Source organism: Petromyzon marinus, chromosome 2 (assembly GCF_048934315.1).
Source record: "Petromyzon marinus isolate PM22_M1 ecotype Great Lakes invasive population chromosome 2, UKy_Petmar_22M1.pri1.0, whole genome shotgun sequence".
Classification (NCBI taxonomy): Eukaryota; Metazoa; Chordata; class Hyperoartia; order Petromyzontiformes; family Petromyzontidae; genus Petromyzon; species Petromyzon marinus.
In genome coordinates, this window is record NC_133668.1 from 8,470,162 (window position 1) to 8,497,795 (window position 27,634).

Consider the following 27,634-nt stretch of genomic DNA (forward strand, 5'->3'; position numbering starts at 1 on the left):
TGTCTCGCTAGCGCTAGTGTGTCTCGCTAGTGTTAGTATATCTTGCTAGTGTTAGTCCACCTCGCTAGCGCTAGTGTGTCTCGCTAGCGTGCTAGTATGTCTCGTTAGTGCTAGCGTGTCTCGTTAGCGCTAGTGTGTCTCGCTAGTGTTAGTATATCTTGCTAGTGTTAGTCCACCTCGCTAGCGCTAGTGTGTCTCGCTAGCGCTAGCGTGTCTCGCTAGCGCTAGTGTGTCTCGCTGGCGCTAGTGTGTCTCGCTAGCGCTAGTATGTCTCGCTAGCGCTAGTGTGTCTCGCTAGCGCTAGTGTGTCTCGCTGGCGCTGGTGTGTCTCGCTAGCGCTCACGCGCGCTTTTGGTCTATTGTCGTTTTTTTACGTTCACGTCATTAATCTACTTATTGAACAAATGCTAAAAGTTTGGGGTTTTTTCGGCCCATTTTTGTTTTGTAGTTTCTTCCCTTTCGAGAAGTGCTGGCTCCGACTCGTGCAATCAGTGACCGTTTAGCGAGGAGTCAAAACACGGCGCGTGAACAGAAAACAAGTTTTGTCATTTTTCTCCCTTTCGCCAAAAGCGGCAGTGAGCGTGCTTTTTTTTCGCGTGCCGCATGAAGAGGCTCCGGGAGATGAGGCCCTGCGACACTAACAAACGACCTCCGAAGGACAAAAAAAACAACGCTTTAAAAGAAGAGCCGTTAACAGGCGACGCGCGGGCCGTGTCCGGCAGCTGCTCAATGAGGCTGTCCCAAGTTCATCAGCCGTAAATGTTCAACTCTGAGGGGCTCATCACAACACGTCAGTCTCCGCGCCGGCCCGCGATGATTGTGCCTTGGCCGTGTTTACTGAGGGCCTCACGCCCTGCCTTTCAGCACGGGCTCAAGGCCTGACGAGCGATGGAGAATGAGAGCCGACTCATGGGTGGGGGAGGAGGCGAGGAGGACGGGGCTGGGGGGGAGGGGGCAGGGTGGGGGCAGCGGATGTCATGGGATCACTGCGCCACGTTCGAAAACTTACGACAATCCCTTTTGTCCCCCTTTCGACAGATTTGCGCAGGAACCTTTTGGCGAGGTGTCGCCGTGTTATGGTGGTTCTATTTGCTGGTTTTTTTTCGTGTTTGACAGGGGGGGAAAGGACCAGGTCTGATCTTTTTTCAATGTTTTTATTTATCATTTAGCTGCCTTTGCGACTGCCTTTGGTGGCGGTGGTGTATTATTACAGTTCGTCTTGATAACATCGCGTTCATGGCCAACTTGTAGCGCAGCGCTTCAAAGGACGTTTCCTTTTGTTGTTGGATTTTTTTTTTTTTTTACAAAATAGCGAATCCGCATCATTTACAATGCAGCAGGGAGACTTAAACTGACATCCAGCATGTGCATTGACCTTGACGGCCGCCTCACAATTGAGCCGCGCGTGACCTTGTTCCGGGGGGTCGGGTGTGTGAGTGCGCGCTGAACAACGCCTGCCCGTTTTTTGCCGCCATGTTCCCTGGCCCAGGTGAGCTTCAGGGACGGCGAGGTGCTCTCTCCTCCCGGGGCCGCGGACGATGAATTCCTGGAGCTGCGACGGATCGCCTCTGAGAGCCGGCAGAGAAATGTTTTGATTTACGGGCTGCTGGTAAACCGTCCGGAGGTAGGCCGCGCCCGCGTTTCTCGCGCAGTGTAAAGCGCTGACCACGCCACCGTCCAGTGTTTACCTCTCGCCAAGCTGCGCACGAAGGACGCCAGCGCTCGCGAACGCGTCCCTTACGATTCCCTTCCGATGCGTTTTTCTCTTCGTGCGATTTCGTCCCGGCGTTTTCGTTTCGCTCCGCGTTGCCGGGAGCTTCCTTCAGAAAGCGAATTGAATATTGAGTTATTGAGGCAGAAAGCAAGCGGAGTGAAACGTCGGACATCGCAGTACAGTCGGCAAAGGTGTCGGAGTGGCTCGACCGTGAAAACCCTACATGGTCAGGTCCCATTCCCAAACACCGTTTTGTCGGGAATTTCGCACGTCAAAGCCAATAGTTGGCCGTCTTATGGAGACACTGGCCCCCTCCGTAGGAATGTTGAATGTCCACAATTTAATGGGATTGCTTTCCACAATAAGGATGCGAGATTGAAGCATTTTTTTCCCCCTTCATTCCCCCCCCGCCCCAGACGAGAGAAGTCTGTCATCGCGAGCTCACAGCCGCACGCCCCCACCTGCCCCCTGTGGTGCATACGGCGCGGCTTTAATGAGGGGTCTGGGACTCCGGAGGGGGGTGGGGGGGGTGGGGGGGGTTTGGGAATGAGGGGGCGTAAAGGGTACGTGGGAGCCCCCGCCGCACACCACCACCACCACCACCCATCCCGCGCTGGGATTCTCCCATTTCGCGTGTCGCGCCGCGACGAGCCCAGACTTCCTGCCGGGCCCGCTGCTTGTTTTGGCTGCGTGCTTGGCGAAGGAGGCCCCCACCGGTCTCGGGCGCCGAACCGGTAAAGCGGCAGTGAGCAACGCCGCGGCCGACGGGCGAGCGCGTCTCGTAGGGGTTTGATGGAGGCAGGCAAGTTGGGCAGCGTCTGCTTCGTGCGACCATCGGATGCGAAAGAGAACTCGAGCGGCCGCGTGTTCGTGCTCCGTGCATGGGCGTTGTAACGAGTCGCGCGCCCCGGTGATGTGCGTGCGTGGAACTTCTTTCGCGCCGTACGTAGCCAACCGTGCTAAATTGGAGGTGCAGGGGAAGGACAGCAAACTTAACACAGAAAGCAGTTGTAAAGAAATGAGATTTCAATCTAAATTTCAAAGTGCGTAGCTCCAGTGGCTTCCTAATATTGGAAGTAAGAGCGTTCCAGACAGCTGTAGAAGCGCCTCTGAAAGCACGCATTGCAGTGGCCGTCTTTGTTTGATGGCTTAGCCAAAAAGCCGCTGCGAGGATGACCCGAGATCGCATGATGGTTTGTGCTCCTTGACGAGATCAGCAAGGTATTGTGGTTTGTTTGTGGCAAGCACTTTGTGTGTAATGAGTGCAATGCCCTTGAATTGTGCTGATTCTGGGCCGCACGGTTAAGATTCCAGAAACCCACGCCGGTCATTCCACACCTCCACAAATCGCTTCTCAGTAATCTCCTGAAACGTAGATCGTAGGCGTGTAACGATTTGCACTCCCCAGTGAATCGATGGGTTCACCCACTGTGAGATTGTGTAATGGGTTTAAGAATCTCTTGGTATTATTTGGTCTTGTTTTGAGCGTATCCCCTCGGTTCTGTTTCTCAGGCTTTTTATTTTTCCGGTGTTGTTAACATTCGCACTGATCGTAAAGGGTTGACTCGTGAGCACGTACCAGCGAGTGCAAGATCTCAGACTTTACTTTTCAGTATAGTGCCCTTCACAATAAAGTTGTCACAGAGCTCTTCAAAGATGGACACATTAAAATGTATGTAACATAACATCAATCAACATTTAAATGACTCGACGCAATAAAACGTTGTACACGTAAGTTCAACTTAAAAAAAAACAGATCATCAGCTCACTCCCCCGTGCAAGTAAACAGGCCCCATAAACCGTCCAGCAAATAGTGGTGTCAAGCTGACAGATAGACTGAAGAGATGACTCTTCGGCTTTAATCAACGAATCGATGCCTCGTGCTAGTAGCGTCTTAACGAATTGGCCGTTTCGGGTCAGTGAGCAGGGGAGAGCGCTCAACGCTGCCGTTGAAGGGCTGCCGAGTTGTAACCGTTGCGCGCCATCCATCGGAAGGGGACGTAAAACCACCCTGTTCCCTCCTGCTATTCAAGGATCGCGTCGCCAGCACACACCATAAATGAATCCACGCAAAGTCATTGCACGGGTGAAGGGTGAACATCTACGTAATGTGGCATTTCCAGCCAATAGCATTGGGTTTATGAGTTCCGCCCCCTCCCCCCAACTCCCTATATTGTGTTGGTCATGGTTGTTTTTGATCATACTTCACCGAAGCGGAATCGGTGAAGGAGGTGCTGGGAGGCCAAGGAGAGCTTCAGATATCACTCGCCACCGACGTTAGCCGTGGCCGAAATTCTAACTTGGATGGCTGGATTCGTAGCGCGGTGTGCAAGCCACTGCATTGACGCTCCACCCAAAGCGTGAACATTGGTCTCATTTAAAATATCCATGCAAGGCCTCCTTGTGCTCAAATCCCTGGAACATTTATTTTACTAGCTGTAAAATTACTGTGAGAAGATTTTTTTTATTCGTCATTTAAGGGCCAACAATACTATAGCATCAGTGTAGGCGAGTCTTGGACGTCCCCAACTCTTGGCCACATTGCAAGATGTCGACAGTTCCACTCATGCTCCAAGAGAGTATTTTGTGTGCAGAGTGTCGGTAATAGTGTGCAGTTTTATTTTTGTGGACATTAAGGACCCTGTTAAAGACCCTGTAAAAATGCCCGTAAGAGTCAGCTTTCATGGGATGGTCTTGTAGGTCATAGTACAAACCTGAAACTTAATTACAAAAAACTAGATTTGAGGACCGATGCAGCGTTCTGAATTCACATTGACAGTAAACACGGGAAATTCACGTGAGCTCACTCAATCCGGGCGGCCCCGTCACTCAGCGCCTTTAATCGCCGTGTTATTCAATCACATTCCCGGTTTTACTTATACACCATCCTCACGGTGTAGGCACGGTGCACAACGATGCTGGACAATGTTTTACCGGCCTTTGAGAGCCGTGACCTGCGGCCCCATGTGGTCTGTGGCTTTCTCTTGCCCTAACCCCAGACCACCCAGCAGTATTTGTTTAGCGGGACACCGTTGAGTGTTGGGGTTTTTTTTTCTGCAGGATAATTTAAGGGGAGGGCATGTGTTCCCCCTTAATGAACAGCAGTTCGTTATGTGTGTCCCCCCCCTCACCACCACCACCACCACCCAATCAAAGGCAGCTCCTCGGGCTGACTGTGGAAGCCCTTGAGGTCAAGTTTAAAAGGTCGTCTTGGCCGGCACCGGCACCGTTAATGTCACCACCACACCTCGTTAGCTTACTTCCTTGTGCCAGTTCTGACAGCAGTGGCCCAGGTGATGCCCGATCATCATGATCTTCTCTCAACTTGCGGAGGTTTACACGGAGGGTATGGACGTCCTTCCCACCCGTATTTGGCAGTGCCCCCCCTCCCCTCCATTGGTTCCTCCCTGTTGACTGTGTGCACTGTTGCTGATGAAATTCAGAGAAGTCAAATCCAATCGAGCCCCTGTCTTGCCTAAACAGTAATATTGTTACAGTTACAGCCCTTGTTCAACCCACCGCTAACTGAAGGCCTTCCCACACCATGTCAGTTATGGAGACTGTTTGACCATATTGTACCATTTCGATTTAAAGCTTTCGTGACTGCAAGGATTCATCTTCTTTGGTTCTTTCGGTAAAGTAACGTAGAATGAGAATAAAATTATAAATTGATAAAATAAAATAACACAATAATATCAATTTATTATTTTATTCTCATTCTACGTGACTTTACCGAAAGAACCAAAGAAGATATTGTACCATGCTGGTCAGTGTGAGTTGGTAAGGGGACGGGGGAGCAGGGGTTATGGGGGGGGTGCAGGATTGGTTCAGATATCACTCGCCACTGATGTTAGCTGTGCTCGGGAATCAAGCTCAGTTCTGCGAGTTTCATAGTGCATTCCGTAACCCACAGCCCCTCCGTGACCCCCCACCACCACCACCCTCTTTAAACAAACACTTCTGGAAATCATTGGTGCTGATGATGCTTGGCTCGGTGGTCCTAAATGCTCTTAGATTTTTCTCGGACGATGAATCAGGCGCCTTCCGTTATACGGTTGAATTTCCCGGCACGAGGCTTGCTGGGAATGTATCAGGGCCCGGGGAATCGAAAACCCCCAATAATATCCCGACGCCACAAATCATGGCGCCAGTGCGGGGATTCGCGGGGAGGGGGCGGGCAGCTAAAGCATCGAGAACTGCCCCGTGTGCCGACGAGCGCCTGTGAAACTGCTGGACATAAATGAAAAAGAGCTTTATAACTCACCGGATTCCTCCAGCATGAATAAATGTTCAGGATGTGAGCAGCAGGGCCCACCCATCACGGCGCCGCCGCCGCCGTGAGACGGCGGGCCTCTGTTTCGCTGGGTCCGTCGGCACGCTCCGGACACAGCGCAGGTCTGATGGTCGGTGGCGGCGGTGCTAAATGGCCCGGTGCACTGTTTGTAAACGTGTCTGATTGTAACCAGAGCAGACACCCAGACTCTCGGCGACTGTTCGCTAAGCAGTGAGGCCCATAAAGCATAATTGCGTAAACACAGGCATGGGGATGCAAGGAGGGTGGAGGCGGCCACTAAAGCAAACACCGTTTTAGAGTCTGGTGCCGTTTTCATTGTGAATCTTGAAACCTCGCGACACAACATGTCGGGTGTTTTACTATTAACGCCTGCCAGCTAAGGTTGTAAGCATTTATCCATTAGTTCGGCCCGTCGCCTCTGTGCTTCTGTTGTTCTGTGCTCCTGTCTGTCTGCCCAAAACAGGGCGCGGAATAATTATCGTAAAGGTTATTCATTGTGAACAAAAACGTTAGTACAGAGTTGCGATGCTATTAGGGACTTGCTATGAAGTAAGCCAGCCAAAACGGTAAGCGCTTTGCCCAAAACCTGAAGACACAAACTAGCGCTAAGAGGGCTCTCCTCGGTGTCCCGGCCCTACAGGCCACGGCTCGCTGTCCCCAGCAGATCTATCTTGCTATCCAAGCCCCCACTTTGTCATCGCTGCCTCTGGGCATACTGCTTCCATCCGCTCCTGTTGCAAGCGCTACCATTATCATTCATACTCTATTATAAAAAAAAAAAGTTTGGCCGGCTGGATGGGCGGTGGGAGGGAGGGACAGAGGGTCATGTCCAAAGAATGTGCAGGTTGCTAGTTGCCACTGATTAGATACTTCCGAGGACAAGAGCATGTTGGAAAGCAAAAAAAAAGTGTCACGTTGACACAAAGACAAATAGTTCACTACTTTAGTCCATCGGTGTGTTGAAGAGTGAATCCACATTTACAGTTTGAGTACGACGTTTCGCTGGTAAATACATCCAGCATCATCGGGCAATTCGCCAGAATGGCGAATTGCCCGATGATGATATTTGTCTTTTTGTCAACGTGACACTTTTTTTTGCTGATTGGCCGTGTCGGGTGGTGGAGGGTTACGACACATTTATAAATAAACGCGATCTAACCCAAAAACCTTTATTATGAATAATATTGGTCGCGAAAGCCTACGTGTTAAACTGATGTTGGAAAGCGTTAGAGAATCCATGCGTGTGCATGTTTTTTCTTCCTCTACCACAACCCGCACATCTAGAATGTATCCCGCCATAATTATAACTGTAGTCCATTATCCAGGAAAGACGCTGTGAGACTCAAGACCCGTTTTCAGGAGGGTACTGCTGGTCGTGTGTGGACAGTGTGTGTCAGTATGTGTGCACATGGAAAGCGGTAGCGTAACGTTTAGCGCGCTGCGCTGCGAACCCGGTCACCCAAGTTCAATTCCCGTTCACGACCAACACCAGTGACGATCATTTGAACCGGTTCTGGGCCTCCCCTAGGTCGACTCAGCCTGACATTAGTACCTGGTGCGGTGCGTAAAAACATCGCCAACAGGGGAAACAAAGTTGGCCGGGGTGTGGTGCTGGCCACCCACCCCCTCGTGTGCCATGCTGGCTTTCATAGGCGCTGCTCACTGACAGCACTTGCCCCAGCAGTCTGGTAAGGCTACACGGGTGATCTTTGTCTTTTGCACATAGAAGGAAACCAGAGTAAACGTAGAAAATACACACGAACAAAGAGGAACGGTCCACGACAAGGAATTGTTCCAAAGTATGAACGATTGCCACGGATATTTTATCCTCCCATGTGTTCTCTCTTGTCTTGTCGACGACATGTCATAAGATGAAATATCCAAGCAGAGCTCTCTCAGAGCAGTGCATCACCCCACGTTAGTGAACAGTCCAAAGAAGTGGGTATCACGGAGCTATCTCTTAGAGGTCCCTTCCAGTGATCGCTTTCATCCATATAACAGGGACGTTGCCATTTCCCTCACGATCCCGTGACGGTTATTGCTCGTCATATGGTAGCCAAACTGATGTGTTCAAATTCCTAGCCAGGAATTTATCCAAATTAAGTGAAAAGCAAGATTTCGCTTCATGTTTTTGAGTGCGCAGGCCGAGTTGGTCTCACCAGTTACACTTCCGACCGCGGTTTTCATCACGGGTGGCTGATAATCCGGATTCGAACCCAGGGCCTCAGTGGTATATATTTTTACGACATTTTACTAAATTTTGATTTAAAGCTTTCGTGACTGCAGTTGCCACCTGGCCACCTCACAATTCTGTTTGTACACGGCTTGCATCCTTTTTTTACCCTGGGTGGGGTGGTATTGCACAGTGGTTAGCCCACCGCAGTACGAACCCTTCCAGCTGCAATGCCAGATCACACAGTGCTGATTGTGGATTGCTCCATTGTGAGTTCACATAGTGGTAACACAGCACTTGTACCGCATACATTTTCACAGTTGGTTCGGTGTAGGTGCTCGGTCAGATTCATTTTTGGGTTGTACCGCATATTGTTTGACATACTGAGAAAAAAAAACAAATCAATTATTTAGTTTCATAATAGAGGTCTTTTGGGTTAGATCGCGTAAATATATAAATGTGTCGTTTAACCCACCACCACCCGACACAGCCAGCTAGTAAGGGTTGTCACGTAAACTGAACGTGGCCAATTCGTCACGAGTACAGCACACCGGTGTGTTTGGAGAGCCAAGCCACAACATTTACAATCTGAGTACGACGTTTCGCCAGTAATTACAGCTAGCTTCAACAGGCGACAGCCTTTACAAGCTCCCAAAACGTCAAATATAATGCCGAGCAAACCCGAAAGTGAAGCGAAGAGCTTGAAGCAGCACTGCCTGAACAGAGCACCCGGCCGTGGTAAATAGAGACACGAACGCAACTCGACCGGAGTTTTCTCCGCTCGTTTGGAGAGTGACTCCTTCTCTCAAGGCCGTATAGTTTGCAAGTGACCATAACTATATATCCTTAGCTCTTTCGGTAAAGTCACGTTGAAGGGAAACAGTAAAATAATAAAATATATATAAACCCATAAAAATAAATATATTTTATTATTTTATTGTTTCCCTTCAACGTGACTTTACAGAAAGAGCTAAGAATATGAATTACTGCAGTCACGAAAGCTTTAAATCAAAATTTGACCATAACTATGTTTATTTAGGGTCGAGCACCAATTTTCCTTTTTGTAATTGGAAGAGGGGTGGGCAGGGAGGTGGGTAGCGTATTGCGTCAAAAGTGGCATTTGCGTAAAAACGGACCTTTGATGGGAAATTGCCCTTGGGAGTGTCGCGAGAAAATAATAAATACACCCCCGGCTAAATTTATGGAGTTTGTAGTAACTCGTAAAAATTATGTAAACAGCACCAAAGAGAGCTAAAGGACCTGTGCTGTCCTTGCTGCAACAACTTGGACAGAAACGTTACACGAATCTGGTCATGACGCTCGCGCGTTCAAAATAAGCCATTAATGAGGACCATGAATATTCCATTCTTTGGGTCTTTCGGTAAAGTCACGTAGATAGGTTCAAATAAAATAACAAAAACTACGACGGTTCGATCGCAACACACGCGGTCGTCATCAGGGAAAGGAATATTAACCCAAGTTATGGGATGCAATTCTACAAAAACCATCAGCTGACCTGACAAACGTGCTTCGTACGCATCGCTTGAACGTGTCTGACTGTGAGTTACCGCGCCCGCACTTAATCGCCCTGTCTGTCAAATGGGGGAGGGCATGGCAATAGGAACGTTTCGTTTGGAAGAGACAGACTGAGAAACACACACAGATCAGGGGAGAGGCACAAGCTTGGACGATATATTCACCAGGTGAAGTGGCCTTGGATAGGACTCGCCGCTAAACGGGGATGATGGCCACGGCTGAGACTGACGGCAGAGCTAAACTAAACTCCACAATACAGTTTTGTTTTAAAGCTCCACAATGCAGGTGTTGTTGGGTTATATCGCGTAAATATACAAAAGTGTCGTTAAGCCCGCCACTACCCGACACAGCCAATTATTAAGGTTTGTCACGTAAACAGAACGTGCGTCAGTCCGTGACGAGTACAGCAAACCGGTGTGTTGGAGAGCAAAGCCATAACATTTACAATCTGAGTACGACCTTTCGCCAGTAATTACAACTAGCTTCGTCAGGCAACAGCCAGATTTGTTGATGAATCCTCCTGTTTTGTTCCTTAAATAGAGGGAGAGGTGTGATGACGTCACTCGTGTGGGGGTGGGGGGGGGATTAATGAATGCATATAAATGATTATGGGTATCCAATGCCGTTTGTGTTATTTATATAGTAATCAACCAACATCATGCACGCGCGTTATGCAAGCCCATTATTCTTGTACCTCCTCTCGATGGTGATCCCTATTGATTAACGTTGGTAATCCCTATTCATTGGCTGGGTCGGGTGTTGGCGGGTTTAACGACACTTGTGTATATTTACGAGATCTAAAACAAAAAAATCGATATTATGGATGATATTGATCGCGAAAGCTTACGTGTTAAACTGACTAAACTAAGCTATTTTGTGTCTTTTAGCGGGGCAGCTGGCTTAACGGGATCGTCTGTGTCACAAATGTCAGGAGCTCAAAGTCATCATGCCTGGTGACTCCACTCGATCACGAGCCTTCAGTGACCCCTGCTGGTAGAGCATTCACCTCCACCCTCATCACAACCGTGCCCTTCACTCCCAGCACAACCGTGCCTATCACCACCACCACAGCCGTGCTCGTCACCCGCATCACAACCGTGCCTATCACCACCACCACCACCCCTCCCGATGGGGTCACAATTGGGAGAACGCAAACATCGTCCCAAATCAGCACCTCGTGGAGAATCCCACCTGCCAGCCATTAGTATCAGAACTGGCTAAGGCAGGTACAATCACGTATGAAAAATATGGAAACTAAACGAATCGCCCAAATGTGATTGCGACAAACCGCAACAAAGTGGAACACTTTGTGAATCTATGGCTGTCTGTGAGTCTATGGTCCTCTACGTGAGTCTATGGTACTGTATGTGAGTCTATGGTCCTCTACGTGAGTCTATGGTACTGTATGTGAATCTATGGCTGTCTGTGAGTCTATGGTCCTCTACGTGAGTCTATGGTACTGTATGTGAGTCTATGGTCCTGTATGTGAGTCTATGGTACTGTATGTGAATATATGGCTGTCTGTGAGTCTATGGTACTGTATGTGAGTCTATGGTACTGTATGTGAGTCTATGGTCCTCTACGTGAGTCTATGGTACTGTATGTGAGTCTATGGTACTGTATGTGAGTCTATGGTCCTGTATGTGAGTCTATGGTACTGTATGTGAGTCTATGGTACTGTATGTGAGTCTATGGTCCTGTATGTGAGTCTATGGTCCTGTATGTGAGTCTATGGTACTGTATGTGAGTCTATGGTCCTGTATGTGAGTCTATGGTACTGTATGTGAGTCTATGGTACTGTATGTGAGTCTATGGTCCTGTATGTGAGTCTATGGTCCTGTATGTGAGTCTATGGTCCTGTATGTGAGTCTATGGTACTGTATGTGAGTCTATGGTACTGTATGTGAGTCTATGGTCCTGTATGTGAGTCTATGGTACTGTATGTGAGTCTATGGTCCTCTATGTGAGTCTATGGTACTGTATGTGAGTCTATGGTACTGTATGTGAGTCTATGGTACTGTATGTGAGTCTAAGGTCCTGTATGTGAGTCTATGGTCCTGTATGTGAGTCTATGGTCCTGTATGTGAGTCTATGGTACTGTATGTGAGTCTATGGTCCTCTACGTGAGTCTATGGTACTGTGTGTGAGTCTATGGTACTGTATGTGAGTCTATGGTCCTGTATGTGAGTCTATGGTACTGTATGTGAGTCTATGGTCCTGTATGTGAGTCTATGGTACTGTATGTGAGTCTATTGTCCTCTACGTGAGTCTATGGTCCTCTACGCGAGTCTATGGTACTGTATGTGAGTCTATGGTACTGTATGTGAGTCTATGGTCCTGTATGTGAGTCTATGGTACTGTATGTGAGTCTATGGTCCTCTATGTGAGTCTATGGTACTGTATGTGAGTCTATGGTCCTGTATGTGAGTCTATGGTACTGTATGTGAGTCTATGGTCTTATATGTGAGTCTATGGTACTGTATGTGAGTCTATGGTCCTCTATATGAGTCTATGGTACTGTATGTGAGTCTATGGTACTGTATGTGAGTCTATGGTCCTCTATGTGAGTCTATGGTACTGTATGTGAGTCTATGGTACTGTATGTGAGTCTATGGTCCTGTATGTGAGTCTCTGGTCTTCTACGTGAGTCTATGGTACTGTATGTGAGTCTATGGTCCTCTACATGAGTCTATGGTCCTCTACATGAGTCTATGGTCCTGTATGTGAGTCTATGGGCTTCTACGTGAGTTTATGGTCCTCTCTGTGAGTCTATGGTCCTCTCTGTGAGTCTATGGGCTTCTACGTGAGTCTGTGGTCTTCTAGATGAGTCTATGGTCTTCTACGTGAGTTTATGATCCTCTCTGTGAGTCTATGGTCTTCTACGTGAGTTTATGGTCTTCTACGTGAGTCTATGGTCCTCTATGTGAATCTATGGTCCTCTATGTGAATCGATTGCCCTCTATGAATCTGCGGTCCTCTGTGTAAGTATGTTGTCCTCTTTGCGAGTGTATGTCCATATATGTGAGTTTATGTTCATCTATGTGAGTCTGTGGGCCTCTGTGTGTGTGTCCGTCACCACATCACCTAGGACGTGCTTGGCAATCATCAGGCGTGTGAAGTTTGCAACCACTTAATTTGTACTTGAACGGAGATAATTTCAGTGAAAATGTAATTGACAAATCAAGGTGAAGTAACACAACGAAGAGGCTAAGACAATGCCACTTGATACCATTGGTGCTTCTGATAAATGTTGTTGATGTTGACAATCGACCCCTGAAGTCCAAGGTCCACTCACAAGATCACCCATCATCACCACCAGCACCAACAGCACGTGACTTTGGGACTTCCTTTTGGTCACCGAGCTCTGGGTGCCACCGGTTTTCTCTCCAATAATTGTATTTATCAGTTGTAATGTTTCGACCTTCTCCCAGCAGATGGCGGTGTTGACTTACTTGTGGTGCTGCAGTAGAGTTGGTGCTCGTGGTCCACTCAAAACCGCACTAAACCATGGCAGTGGACGCGGGGATACCTGATGCACGATGAATGAAAAACTCTCCAGTGTGCGACTGTGGTCATCCAGAACAGACTGTACAGCGTACGACGACGCAATTCCCGATCCACAATTACGAAGGAGACATCACGGCCATACACTCCGCTGCTCTTGACCCCGTCATCTGGCTTGACCACCTGAATGTGAAATTGTAGTTGCTGCTCTGCATCTATGTAAGCCGTACGAAAGAAGAAAAATAAGTGTAGTTTGTGGCAATTCCCTGGGTTTCTCACATTGAGCACCCCAGTTGATTCTCACAACTCCAGTCGATGCATCCACCCCAACCTATCTTGCCTTAAGCAAACACGTGACTTTGCCTTAAATAGAACAAAGTGAAGAATTGACATTTTGGGGTGATATCCCTTCTTCACAGGACATGGCCTTTCCCGTGCTGTAAAGAGAGGCCAGTGGCAGAAATGTCACCTTTGATACACATTTTCTTTGTAAGGCCACAGCGCTATTGGCGAATGCGTGTGAGTTTGTCGTTAATTGTGCGCACCACTCCCAAAGCAGCAGTCGCAGCATCATCACTAGATACAGGTAGTCCCCGACTTACGATGGTCCCCGACTTACGATGGTCCCCGACTTACGATATTTCGATCTTACGATGGCGATAGCGATACGACACAATTGTAAAATATTTTTAATTTTCGCACGGCAGGCAAACGCAGCAGCGTACAAGGTACGAATCTTGGCGAGTACAGTACAATATGATACGTTACGATACGTTCAATGCATGTATGATACGTAGCTTTAGCGATTTCATTTTAGGGTCACCACGATACATACGTTCAATGCATGGTAAAAGTTTTTTTTAGCAGATAGGATTGTTTCCTGAAAAAAACTTTCTATGAAATTGCAGTTCATATAGGTAGGCTAAGAATTTTACCGTGTTTTTTACTTAAAATTGTACTGTGCAATACAGTATTGTAATTAATAAATACATACAGTATATAGTTTATACAGTATGGTACTGTAAACACTCTGTTTTGCTAAATTATCACCATTCTTTAAGACTCCTGAGTAGGCTAGGCCATTTTCGACTTACGATATTTTCGACTTACGATGGGATCATTGTAACGCATCTCCATCGTAAGTCGGGGACTACCTGTATATTATTTACGCCATTAAACGAGTGTTTAAGTTAGAGGAGTTGCATGCTTTGTGAATGGGAGGTTGGTTAAAAAACAGTTTAACCGCAATGATGTGAGTTTGTGAACCTCGGCCTATCGCTCGTTGAACCAAACTAAGGCATCGTAACTTTTTTCCCGCGTCATTTTATTGGCTTGGCATTGGCAGTGCCTTGCGGCGTTTCGTAGAGTGAGTGGTGTGGGAGATGTCGTGTCCGCTGTGTGTTGTGTGACATGTAACTGGTGGACATGAGCGTGTCAATGTTAGTGGTGTTCACGTGATGTGTATGTGTTGTTTGTGTTCGGTCCTACATAAGGTTATGCATATATACCACATGGGTGTGTATGTACTGTGTTGAATGGAAACTTAAGTGGTGCAACTTCGTACGTGGTTTGTGTGGTGTGTGTTATGTGCTGTGCCGTATGCGCTCTCGCGAGTGGTATTTATGTGTTGCGGCGTGTGGTACATCTTGAACTGTCTTGTATATGTCCTGCACTGTGCGGTATATTTTCTGTGTTGTCGACTACATGTCCTATAGTGTGTGGTATACATCCTCTGGTCTATAGTCTGTATCGTGTGCGTTGTGGTATATTCCCTGTGGTCTACAGTGTAAATCGTGTGCTGTGCGGTATATGCCACGTGCTGTATTGTGTACATTCTCGATTGTGTGTGCTGTAGTGTGTGGTATTTGTCCTGCGGTGCGTACTGCGGCCTCCGTGCTGTGTGTTGTGGTGCACAGTGCACACGCCGGGGTGCGTTGTGTACACTCCGTGCTGTTTTGTGCTCGCCAGCAGGGTGGCTCTGATCCATCAAGCGTGGCACGCCAAGGTGCCGACATCGTGATGTCTCTGCTGAGGGATCGGAGTGCGGCCCTCGCCGGACAGGTCCTGGTGGTGTGAGGAGCGGAGAGAGAGACCGTCGCTTGCGCGGGGACAGCGGCGGGGTCACGACACTGTGAGAACGCGGGACACCGGAGCAAAGACTGGAAGACCACAGGAGTCACGGAGAGAGGAAAAACATTGGTATCCCACCGTTTCACAAATGATACTTGCAAGCCGGTGCCGCGAGAACACCTTGTGCCACGAAGGGACACTTGCCCCACTGGGTATTCCCTTGGCTGGTTCGACAGCCTTTGGGAAATTGACTGGTCGAGATGACAAGTTAGGCAAGGCACATCTTTGAGGAATTTAAATGCCCTATAAATGTAAATCCACATTCCTTCAATGAGTAAATGCAAAACCAATCAGAATGTCTGTGCTTAGTATCATGGGTATGGGAACACGGGAGCCAGTCTTGGGGAAAGCTGCCCCCCATAAACTTTTGATGAGGGGTGCCAAATGCCCTGTGTCCCCCCCCCCCCACATAGATATGCTTCATGGCCCCCCTTAGCCACCCGACATCATAAAGCGATGTAACATTGACTTCCAATGACGATTCGATTCGAGAATCACATTAACTGCATTTGTATCGTAGGGACTTTTAGCGTCTCTAGCGGTCGCAGGATTTATGTGAAACGTTCACCACGTGCGACGGGCACGGTTGCACGTGTCGTGAGTGTGACGATCGTGTTTTAAGTGGTTAATCGCTGCGTGCCTGCCAGACATGCGTCCCTGCGATAGCTTCCCAGCCCCTCTGCACCTCCACAGCCAAACACCTCAACAATCATCTCCATGAGTCTTTGAATGATTATTTTTTTGGCCCACGGATTGGTGTGCAGCGGAATGCCTTCCTGCTTGTTCACAGTTGAGGATTCTCAAGGCCATCGACGGTATTTAACTATTTCACCATGGGGACCATGTGCTAAGTGAGTTAGGGGTTTTTTGTTGTTGCGTGTGGTTAAGTCACGTTCACTGAAGTGACTTCATTGAGAATAACCAAGTGTTTGAGGGGCATCTGAGATAAAAACTTGATAATGCACAACAACTCTTTGTCACGAAAGTAAGATCAAGTGGACGGAAACAAGTGGTTCATGGCAATAGCAACTATGAGGAATGTATTTTAAAGTCGACCAACGATGCTATCAGAGATCTTCATAACAGCAATATAAATGGGGGTTGTCAAGTTGTTCCAGGATAACCCTCTGCTGACGTTTTACACTATTTTACCACAGACTGGGCACTAAGTGAAACGTTTTTACATTTGAAAAGAATATTCACTTAAGTAACTACTATAAATTTTGAATAGCTGCGCACACTGGTACACTGCATTACCTTGGGGCTGAACACCAACTAATTTTATTTCTATATATACGCTAGAAAGTCGAAGTCACTGACATGATCGTTCACTTTGAAGGCCAAGCAGGGTCGCCATCTCTCCCCGTTTCACAACTCCTCCAGCTACGTTATCTCCCCATCTGGCAGATCTTCTTCAGCATCTCCGCAATGCACCTACACCGAACCAAGCAGGAGTAGCTAGTCCCACCGCCCCCCCCGCCCCCTCCCCCCGGCTTCGAGCGCCCCTTCCACCACTGTAAATCTCTGTCTCCCACCGCAGAGAGAGATTTACAGCGACTGACTTTTGTTTGGCATTGTCCAATGTCTTCAAAAGTTGGCTCTCAACGGCCGCAAGTGCCCCCCCTCCCCCCCGCCCCTGCGTGTGTCAGACTGCCGTTGGCTCCATCGCCCAAAGCTCAGCACAGAGAGTTTCACAATGTGCCGGACGGTTGACCTTTTCTGTAGTTTGTATCGTGAGCACCAAGGCATACGTGGTACTGTTTCCGTCTCTTTTATACCATCATCATCACTGGTATTATTACTACTACTACTGTCAGTGCTGTATATGCCAATAGACCCGACTTTGAATGGTACTTCATAATAGGTACTCTGTGGGTAAATGGTAGAGTTTTGTGTTGAGGTTTTTTTTTTATGACACTAACAGGGTTCAATTTGGTGCATTGTGTATTAGGCATGTGGCGATGCTTCGATTCGTCGTTTAGCATCGATTCCCGCGCTCACCATACGCTCATGCAACAATCGATGTTTTATCAATATGTAAAATCACCTGGGGATAACATCTTTTATATATGGAACATCTCGTTTGCAAGTGTGTCCAGGGTGTTAGTTGAAACATGGCACGCGTGTAATGACACGAATACAAACATCGTTTGCTTTTCGCGATTTATGCAAATTATGATCAATACATGTACTGTATGGCCAATCGCTTACTCCCGCTGCTTTGTTCTAAACGAATGCACAAGCGAGACACCAAAACAATGCAAACGAGATGGTACAAATTGTACAAGGGGACATTGATCCTTGAATCGAATTATGACGATCAATCACGAGCGCAACGTAAGGGGTGGTTTTGAGTGGTCGGTGTCAATGGTTATATGCCTATTATGCATCCTCCGCACGAGATTAGAGCGAGGGTTTCTGGAGGTGGGGTATGGGCAGCGTGGGTTGTTCTAAGAAAATCGTTCACACTTGTGCATGAAATGTGTCAAATGATGCGGAACATCCACGCCGGCGGGGAATGCATGTGAATGACCGCGCCTTGCCTCTGCCATACGGAAGCGCAGTGGATTTGCACTCGGGGGTGAAAAAGAAACTGGGAGCCGTCTGTGATGAAGTGGGCACTCAGGAATACAAAACGGCCCGTGACTTGAATAAAAATCTTGCTGTCAACATGGCTTGACTGGCGTAGGAGGTACATTGCTACCAGTGGGTGTTGATTCCTAGTCGTTGCATATACACTACTGACGCGCACGCGTGCAAAAGCGACTTACGTGCAAAGGGAAGGGCACCGCTGGTTGACTTGGCCAATTTGCAACGGTGAGCACCTCTCGCTGAATTGGAGCCATGTTGCATGCCGCGTGAACGTTTGAAGATTAACGCGTCTGTCCCTACTGTACGTTTCTCACTTGAACCCTTGTTTTTGCGTCGTTTGCATGACACCTCAATAAAGGTTCTGTTGTTTCCGCCACCACTCTAGGTCCTGCTGCTGCACTGAACGCCGAAACAAGTTGGCGTATTGCCAATTATCGTCGAAGTATGAATGGCTCGGTGCGCACGTATTTTGGAAAGTCGACTCGTTTTAATTGGTGAAGCTCAGCTCGATTTACGTGCATCTCGGAGTGTGCGTTCCTCCACACAGGTTTGTGAGTGTTGGTTTGCATGACACGTTTGTGGTTAGTTCATCCCCAGGAATGGGCAGTCTGATGTTCAGAAAGGAGAGGCTGCCTTTTGTTATTAACCAAAGTCAATGTTACCGTTGGATGACAATTGTGAACGCGTTGAAATTAAGGCATGCCGTTCTTCTTTGGAGCAAGATGGAACGCCCGCGCACGTCATCGATGTTTCTTACGAAGAAGTCGGCGTCCGTGCCTTATGCTGTTGAACGATGTATTGTTCCAAATGCCCCACAACTGGTTGGATTAGCTCGGGCCCATGCGTGTGCCCTTGGCCACATTGTGGGTGTCGTGTCGGCCACTTGGTTGTGAAATGATTGTGTGAGCACGAGTTTGGCCAACCGCAACAGTGGTGTAGTTGACCCGGGGTTTGTTCAACCCAGGTGTTGAAGGATTGTCTACGTTGCCTTGAAGCCGTCATGATTTGGAATGACGGTGTAGAGCGAACTTAAGTCCATTGTGAAATCCAAACGTTGAGGACCTGTGAATCTAAGGTTGCTTGAAGAGCTGTAGGTTTCATGGTTGGTTACTTTAACGTAGGTTGTAATGTACGTACAAACGGAATAATTGTCCAAATAGCTAGATATTAGCCCAGGAGGACAACTTCATGCTGATACAGTCGAGCGGCCTGGGTTCTTTGCTTTGTTTACTTTCGGTATAAAGTAGATGGTTGGTGTCCAAGGAATTTGAATGATGAGGTTATTGGCAGTCTCGGATCGGGCACCCTGACTCACAAGCGAATCAAAATCTTTATTTAGACTGGAGGAATATGATGAGCTGTGAAGCTCTTTTTTCAAATATGTCCAGTGTCTGAGTGCTTGCGGGTGGCTCGCTGCAAAGTTATGGTCGGCTTTGGGGGTAAGAGGAAGTGTTGCTCGGTTATTGGAATTCTTCCACCCTATGTAGATCGGTCCACCAGAACACTGTTGAGCCCCTTTCTTCAGCCGGTTTCATAACGAAGTCATCACTTGACTAGAGAGAGTTGCTGAGAGCTTCTATCTCAGCACGAGTTAGGTTGAATATTGCCCATCGTGTTGCATTGGAACGAGGCAACTCGCAGCTGTATTTGGTGAAGGAGGCTACTGAACTCTCCAGCCAAAGCGTCCACAGAGAGGCATTTTACGGCGGAGTCTGTGGACGGGAGCAGCGAAGTCGGGGTGGTCCGTAACTTGAGGTCCGTGTAACGTCGTAAAAGGTCCTTGAGTGGGTTTGAGATGTCCAGATTGGCTCGAAAATAACTTGGGGCCTGAAACAAAAACATAAAAATATTCCGCTTTGTTAGAAATTTCAAATTTATGTTGTACACGTAAAATATTCCGCCCAATATTCCAAAATAAACATTGCACCATGTTTCTGTCGATTAATATTTATCCAGACTCAAAAATATCGTTGTCAATGCCAACATTTTAAAGCAAATTTAACTAATTCCAAAAAGGGCAGAATTAAGTATATCGAGGCGAGGCTGCGGTTAGGGCTAACACTAGGTGCTGGTTGGTGAGTTAGGATTAGGGCTAACGCTAGGTACTGGTTGGTGAGTTAGGATTAGGGCTAACACTAGGTGCTGGTTGGTGAGTTAGGATTAGGGCTAACGCTAGGTACTGGTTGGTGAGTTAGGATTAGGGCTAACGCTAGGTACTGGTTGGTGAGTTAGGATTAGGGCTAACGCTAGGTGCTGGTTGGTGAGTTAGGATTAGGGCTAACACTAGGTGCTGGTTGGTGAGTTAGGATTAGGGCTAACACTAGGTGCTGGTTGGTGAGTTAGGATTAGGGCTAACGCTAGGTACTGGTTAGGTTAGGTCTAACGCTCGGTGCCGGTTGATTGATAGGGCTAACCCTAGGTGCTATTTGGTTTTTAGGGTTAGGGCAAACGCTAGGTGCTTGTTGGTGACTTGGGGTTGGGGCTGACGCTGGGTGCTGGTTGGTTGGTTAGGGTTGACGCTGGGTGCTGGTTGGTTGGTTAGGGTTGACGCTGGGTGCTGGTTGGTTGGTTAGGGCAGGATTAGTGTTTGCTTTGCTGTTATGTGTCAACCTGAACATAGAGGGCGGGTTGAGCCCCTTTCCCCTGCTGAAGACTCGCCCCCCTCCCCCCCCCTTCTAAAATCTAATTCTGTAAACTCTAAAATGTGAGGTTAGAGCTCGCACACAATTCATGCTAAACACAAGCAGGTCACATCCATACTCGTTCTGTTGAACGTTTAACGTTATTTTAGAGGTTCAACATTCACCGTGTCGGTGCCCCCACGCCCTTGAGTTTATATCTGCCCCACCCTCTCTCAATTGGCAAAGCGCTGTATGGCCATTTCACTCATTTAATGTTGAGAGGGTTCGGCCAGTGGTGCTGTCCGATCAGAGGGTATTGGACCACGCGAGAGGCTGACGAGAGGGGAAGACGGTTACCTAATTCTAGATTTGAAGCTTTCGTGACTGCAAGGATTCATAGTCTTTGGTTTTATTCGGTAAAGTCACGTAGATAAAATAAAACAAAATAAAACAATTAAATCACGACGTTTCGAAGGCAACACAAGCTTCCGTCTTCAGGTGGAAAAGTCAACGCAGAATATCTGTGTCGCTCCTGACACAGATATTCTGCGTTGACTTTTCCACCTTAAGACGGAAGCTTGTGTTGCCTCCGAAACGTCGTGATTTAATTGTTTTATTTTGGTTTAATTTTATCTACGTGACTTTACCGAATAAAACCAAAGACGGTTACCGTAGATGTTTTGAGCTGGCCGAGTAGAATCCTGAGTGTATCGATTATCCAAAGATCGAGCAGCGGAGAGAAATAATACTGGAAGATAAATCAGCGGGTGGAAAAGATACAGGAGAAAAGACTGCAATAGTTTGGACGTAATCGTAATTTACATTCGTAAGGTGTTTTTTTTCGTCCTTAGATCCCAACGCCCCATCTTAAATGGAAAACAGGAAATAAACAGAACCAGGGTAAATGGCCAGAACTTGATTGCCTTGTTAGTATAGGCAAATCATTGGAAAGCCTGGCAGCTGCACCGGCAAAAGCCCGATGACCCCAAGAACAGAGCCTTCACCTTGGGAGTACTTCGAAGAAGGCAATCCGAACATCTCAGGGACCTCGTTGGAGCGTAAAAATGAATCGGTTCCTGCAAATATTTTGGGGCTAACCGAATGAGTGGACCAGACAGGATCGTGGTGATTAGGGACACCGGGCTGCACAGGAACTGCGCTGTGACAAAGGGGCTCGACAATAACCACGGGCTGTGAAAGAATTTCCCTTGTTATTCGCGAACTTGCCGTCCGCTGTTTTAGCAATCCGTGAATCGCATCTTGAGCACTACACGACTGCATCGAGAAAGCGACGAGAGAGAAAGCGATGAGATTAAAGAGATGAGAAGGATACGTGATTTCCATGTATTATCTTGTTCATGTATTTATGGTTATTCATTAACAAGATAGGTTTCCGTAGGCCGATAACATCCGCGAAATTTGCTATTCACGAGCATCTCCGAAATGTATCCCTCGCTAATAACGAGGGTATCCTTGCACATGCATACATAGCCGTCGTCTGCCCCCCGATACACCAACGCCCTGTGTCGCCGGGTAACGGTGATTAATCGGAAGTTTTGCGAGTTCTAATCCGAGATGGCCCTTCGTAAGTAATTCTGTATTGAGACTTAGAATATAGACCAAAAGAACCCTGGGGCCAGCAGGAGAGATTGGTCCAGGAGATGCAACACACACGCGCGCGCACACAGAGAAGTCTTCGGTTTGGACTTGCCAATAGAATGGGGAGGCCAACAAAATGACCGTCGGTGCTGGCCTTGAGCACTGCCACGTGGATGTAACGGGAAGTTGTAGTGGTGGCCTGGCAGGCGCAAGTGGCGGGTTGACGGCGTAACGGAGAAACTTTCAAGAGAGAAATGTAGGCCTTCGGGAGGCGATCGCTGTGACCAGAGGAAGGAAGGAAAGGAAGTATTCCATCCAGCTCCATAGTCAGCTGCCTTGTTACGTCTGACAGGAGATATATATAATATTTGTTTGGGGTGAATGTGTAGCTATGTACATATTCACATTTTAATTTAAAAACATCATCTTGGTCGCTCTGCTATGTTATTTTGTCATCTTGATAGATTTTTAAATATAATATTCATACTTTCTCTACGCTATATATTTTGCGGGGTACTTTACTTTCGTCTCGCGGGCCTTCTTCGCCTGCTTATGAATAAAGTTTTACGTGCGCGCACGTGCATTTCGGGTCAGGGCACACAGAGAGCACGTCCCCCCCCCCCCCTGCAAACCCAGCACGGTGCACAGCTGGCATCCTGAAGCGTGGCCTGCAGGTGGGCGCAAGCGGGTGGGAGATGGAGGGGAGGGGTGAGATGGGGGGGGGGGACCCAGCGGCGTGGTAATGAGTGCGGCTTGTCTAATGCTTTTAGTCTGAAAAGAGGAAATTAGATCCTCGAGTAGGGAAAGTGCCACTTACACGCATTGCTTCTAGTCGAGGCTTTCTCCTATAGCAGGAGGCGCGGGGGGGGCGCAGTGGGGATGGAGTGGTTGCGTGTGTGTGAGTCTGTGGGGATATGGATGGGGAGCGGTAGTGTAGCGGTTAGCACGCTGCGCTGCGAACCTAGCGACCCGGGTTTAATTCACGCTCACGGCCATCACCAGTGACGATTGTTTGAACTGTTCCTGGGCCTCCCCTAGGTCGACTCAGCCTCAAATGAGTACCTGGTGCGGTGTGTAAACATCGCCACTGGGGAGACAAAGGCGGCCGGGCGTGGTGCTGGCCACCCACCCCTTCGTGTGCCGTGCTTGCCTTCATAGGTGCTGCTCGCTAACAGCACTTGACCCAACAGTCTGTTACAGGCTATGCGGATGTGGTGTGGAACAGGAGGATTCGTTATGCGATGATCGCGCCTTTTTAAATTTTAGTGTCGAATTTGTATTCGAATAACCATTGTAATCTTTTTTTCCAAAAGCACATGATGCATGCATGCAACACATCGCGAGTTTTATTTATTTAATGTAACGTTTATTTTGATTTGTTACACGGATGTTGATGATGATTCCGTTTAACTAAATTCCCGGTTATTGTATATGCGAACGGTGCGTTAATGTTACATTCAGCAAAATGGACTGAGGAAAAAAACCCCTCAGAATCCGAACATTTATCCTGGAGAAATCCGATGAGCGATGAAGCTCTTTTTCACAGATGTCCAACTAACTACACAAACGAAAGAGAAATACGATGGGAGGCGATACAAACGAGAGGGTAAATTGTGAATATTATTTATTCACGAATCGCGATAATTAGGTGTGGTGGGACGGGGGTGAGGATGAATTGCTAGAATCCCGATGAGGAATGAGTCTCGCTCAGATGTCACAGACTTTGAATCATTAGAAGCACAGAGTGATTTCTGAACGGCAGAAAGCGCGTCTGTGGCCATCGATTCGCATTTGCTGTCCATAAATCAGCGGTCAGGTGTTCCTACTTCAAATCATCACTACCTTACATTTGCTCCTCTGCCATTCCGACAGAGCAAGACTTCCGCGAAGGCGCTACGTTTCGCAGCCACCCTGCCGGTAGGTTCGCAGTTCGGGGGGGGGGGGAGGGGGGGGCGATGTCTCACTTTTGTTTCCCAACGTGAGAAATGTGCGAGTATTTTTTGATCTTCATTTTAAAACCTGGCCCATGGGCGCCGGCATACGCGACCCACTCGTGATCACTAACGCCACTGGATTCCACGTCGTCGTCCACCCGTGCGACAGACGGAGCCATAGCTGCCCCTGGGGGTACTGAAAATCGGGGCGACCGCCCCGTGCCCCGCGCTTTGGGGGGGGGGGCTCACTTCGATGTCAAATGTAATACTAGGAATAGGGGGGGCCACAAGGTGTGGTTTGTCCAAGGTCCGCCATGTATGGAGCAGTAGATGTGATTCATAACCCTGCGCTATTCAAAGCATGCAATGCACTTTTCAGTTGTGATGGGTTTCTCATCATTTACGGAAAGTGTTGAAATTGCATTCGTGTCGTCATAGTCTCGAGGTGTTCCCCCTCCCCACGTTTCCCCCTTCCCCCGTCTCTCCACTGTTTCTCCATCCGGTTCCCTGTGTTCCTCTGCACAGCTCACTGCCAGGCAGCGAGGTGATGCCAGGGTGGAAAATGTGGGAGACGAGACGGCTGTTCCATAACTTCCATTCGCTTTGCTCCGCCGCGGTCTGGACGCCCGGCACACGTGGGCGTTATGATGACGACACTCCTCCGCCGTGCGTCCCGAGCGTGAAGAGTGCGTGACAGCAGAGGGGAGCGAGCGGTGGCGCAGCGGTTTAGCGCGCTGCGCTTGCGAACCCGGCGACCCGAGTTCGGCTCTCGCTCACGGCCACCAACACCAGCGTTGCTTAACCTGACCCGTTCCCTGGGCATCCCCTAGGTCGACTCGGCCTCAAATGAGTACCTGGTGCGTTGTGTAAACATCGCCGCGAGGGGGGACAAAGGTGGCCGGGCGCGGTGGTGCCGAGGCCACCCGCCCCCTCGTGTGACGTGCCCGCCTTCATACGTGCTCGCTCCCATCACATGCCCCAAAAGTCTGTTAAAGCTATACGGGGGAGCTTTGTCTTTGGGGGTGTTCTGAAACGCGAACACGTGTGCGCCGTTGTCTTGGTGCATCGTCGTCTAGGGTTAGGATCCGTTCTGAGATGTTCTGGTATATACAGGACACGTGTTGGGCGAGCTTGGGAGGTGCCGGTGTGTGACATACCGTCGTGTACCAGCACCCACTGTGTGAATTCATCAAATCTGTACATGATGAGAAAAAAACATCACAGCAGAGACATGGTGCAGGCCTCAAAACCATCAGTTTCAAACAACACAAGAGCAGACGTGTACAACACACAGCACTCGGCCTTTGTGCATTCTGCAAAAGTGATCAACAGTTCCTTAAGAATTGCATGCGTTATGAGTCATTTTGTCTCAATGCAAAACCACAATTATTTGGCACTGTGAACAAACTGCTAAATATTTCACCACGCGCGTACAGCGGAATTACGGCTTCTGGGTTAGAAAGATTATTGTACTTCGGACAACTACTGTACTTGAAAAATGGTACGTTGTTTAACATTTTCCGTTATAGCCGGCGGTGTCGGTTGCTCGCAAGTGTTAACCAAACTTAAGCCCTGCGCACAAGACCGTTGCTAAACTAAAAGTCTTTCAAGAAGTAAAGCAATTGGAAAGAAAACACTCCTCCTCCACTCGTAACCCTGCCCCACAGAAATGGTAAAAGTTTGAAAACATCCTCCCCCGTCCACCCTAATATGAGGTGTCTTGATCAATTGTGTCTTAGATGTGAGCTAATGGAGCATTTTTTGTCGAACCGTGCACATGTGCAATAGCTTACACAATCATATTTATATACCTTGACATGACGTATACAGAGAGACAGAAAAACATAACGTTCTTTCTAGCGATTGAAAGAAATAGATTTTCAAGATACATGTAAACATAATTCCTCTCCCTGTTGAAACTACACAGAGCGAAAGAAATACACTCAGCTTCATTCCCTTCCACACACGAGGCGCTCGGAACCACCCTGGTCTATCACCCACGCTTATGCCTATGGTTGACACGATATACAATTTTTTTTCCCACGATACGATATAAAATTTCCACGATATGACAATAATCGCAAAATCACTTTCCCATGACTCTGGAATCGTAGACGTATGTCACATTTTCTATAAGGTAAAACTCCACAAATCCCCACTTGTTCCTATCAGTGAGAACTCATATATTCCGCGGGGACATAACTCCTAAAATTCCCATTTTTTTCGCCAAACATCCCAATGTTAAAACAAAATAATTATCCGCAAGTTACTCATTTGGGATTACACCGAGCTAAATGTCGCCCTTTACTGTGAAAACTTAGCATGATTCTTATGAACAGGAGCCTTGAGACTCGGTAAGGCTCTTCCTGGGTAAATATTGAGATCATTATTACGTTAATGTTGATTATGATTACGATTGTCAATGAGTGAGTGATTTGTTGTTGCCCACAATCAATGATCACTACAGGCACGCCACTAATACATAATGCGTGTCGCTCTCCCCGTGGTCATGTAGATTTGTATCCGGGTCCTCTGGGGTTTTCCCTCCACATTCAGAAACATGCGTTTCGTTGAGCTATCATTTGTGGCCAAGTCGATTCTGAAAAAAAGAGCTAAATAGCTCAGTGGGCCGTACATTTATTTTATTTTATTATCTTTTTTTTCCCATTCTACGTGACTTTATCAAAAGAACCAAGAAGATGAATCCCTGCAGTCACGAAAGCTTTACATCGAAATAAAAAAATAGTTCGTAGTTTTATTCATGTATCGATTTCATTTCAATCTCACGCTTGTGTTTAAGAATCGTTTCTTAACGAAGTATGCAAATGGTATGCCTTGGAAATAACCAGCGAATAGGACTAACGAGACGCAAGCAAAGGAGGCAGACAACAATACGAATGGGACGCTTGAAATAGAGACAAAAATCGATTCTTGAATCAAATCGCGACTGTTAATTCGTGACAATCGAGTCTCCTGGCTGTGACTGGCGGGTGGTGTCATTGTTAGGAGCCCGGTAATTAGCACTAACTGTGGGGTGGCGGCGTGTAACTAAATATTGAACTGATAATAATGTCACTCAGAGACATTGTCCCAGATTATTGGAATAGGTTAAAACAAACCCCCTCTAACTCATGCGGCGTGAGGACGCAGCAGTGGAATGCCCAACGACTATAAATCAATATATATTTTTAAGATTTTATATCAAAAAGCAAACAACATTAAACACACCCCGCGCCCCACCACCGCGATTCTCCATCTCTCCCACCCCCCCCCCACCCCCCTCAGTTGGCATTGCAAAGAAGCCGAAAATAAAAAGATTGCTCAATTGCTCGTAACATCGCTTTTGGACACGGTCCGTTTGAAATTCCGACGTTTACAGCCGTTGCAGCACGAGGCGGTCTCGCCGCCGTGTGGCGTTGAGTAACGGCCCAGGGCCCAGAGGCCCCCCTGCCGGCTCACGGATCCCACCACCACCGCCTTGGAGAGCCTCAAAAGAGAACACGGAATAATATTCTTGGTTCCTTCGGTAAAGTCACG

At 47.9% G+C, this 27,634-nt stretch overlaps 1 protein-coding gene across 6 annotated transcripts in view; it reads left to right on the forward strand.

Moving 5' to 3' along the window:
* CRPPA (CDP-L-ribitol pyrophosphorylase A) overlaps positions 1-18,319 on the forward strand; it is a 54,228-nt gene extending 35,909 nt beyond the window's left edge. For 4 of the 6 annotated variants that reach the window (XM_076069267.1, XM_076069271.1, XM_076069268.1 and 1 more), the window contains 2 exons: positions 1,490-1,624; positions 10,605-14,416. In XM_076069267.1, coding sequence (XP_075925382.1) covers positions 1,490-1,624; positions 10,605-10,922 — 453 coding nt within the window. In that variant the 3' untranslated portion in view covers positions 10,923-14,416. Of the gene's footprint in view, positions 1-1,489; positions 1,625-10,604; positions 14,417-15,189 lie in introns of those variants that run through there. The other 2 variants (XM_076069278.1, XM_076069282.1) reach the window with 2 other exon arrangements.
* Positions 18,320-27,634: the final 9,315 nt, after the last annotated feature.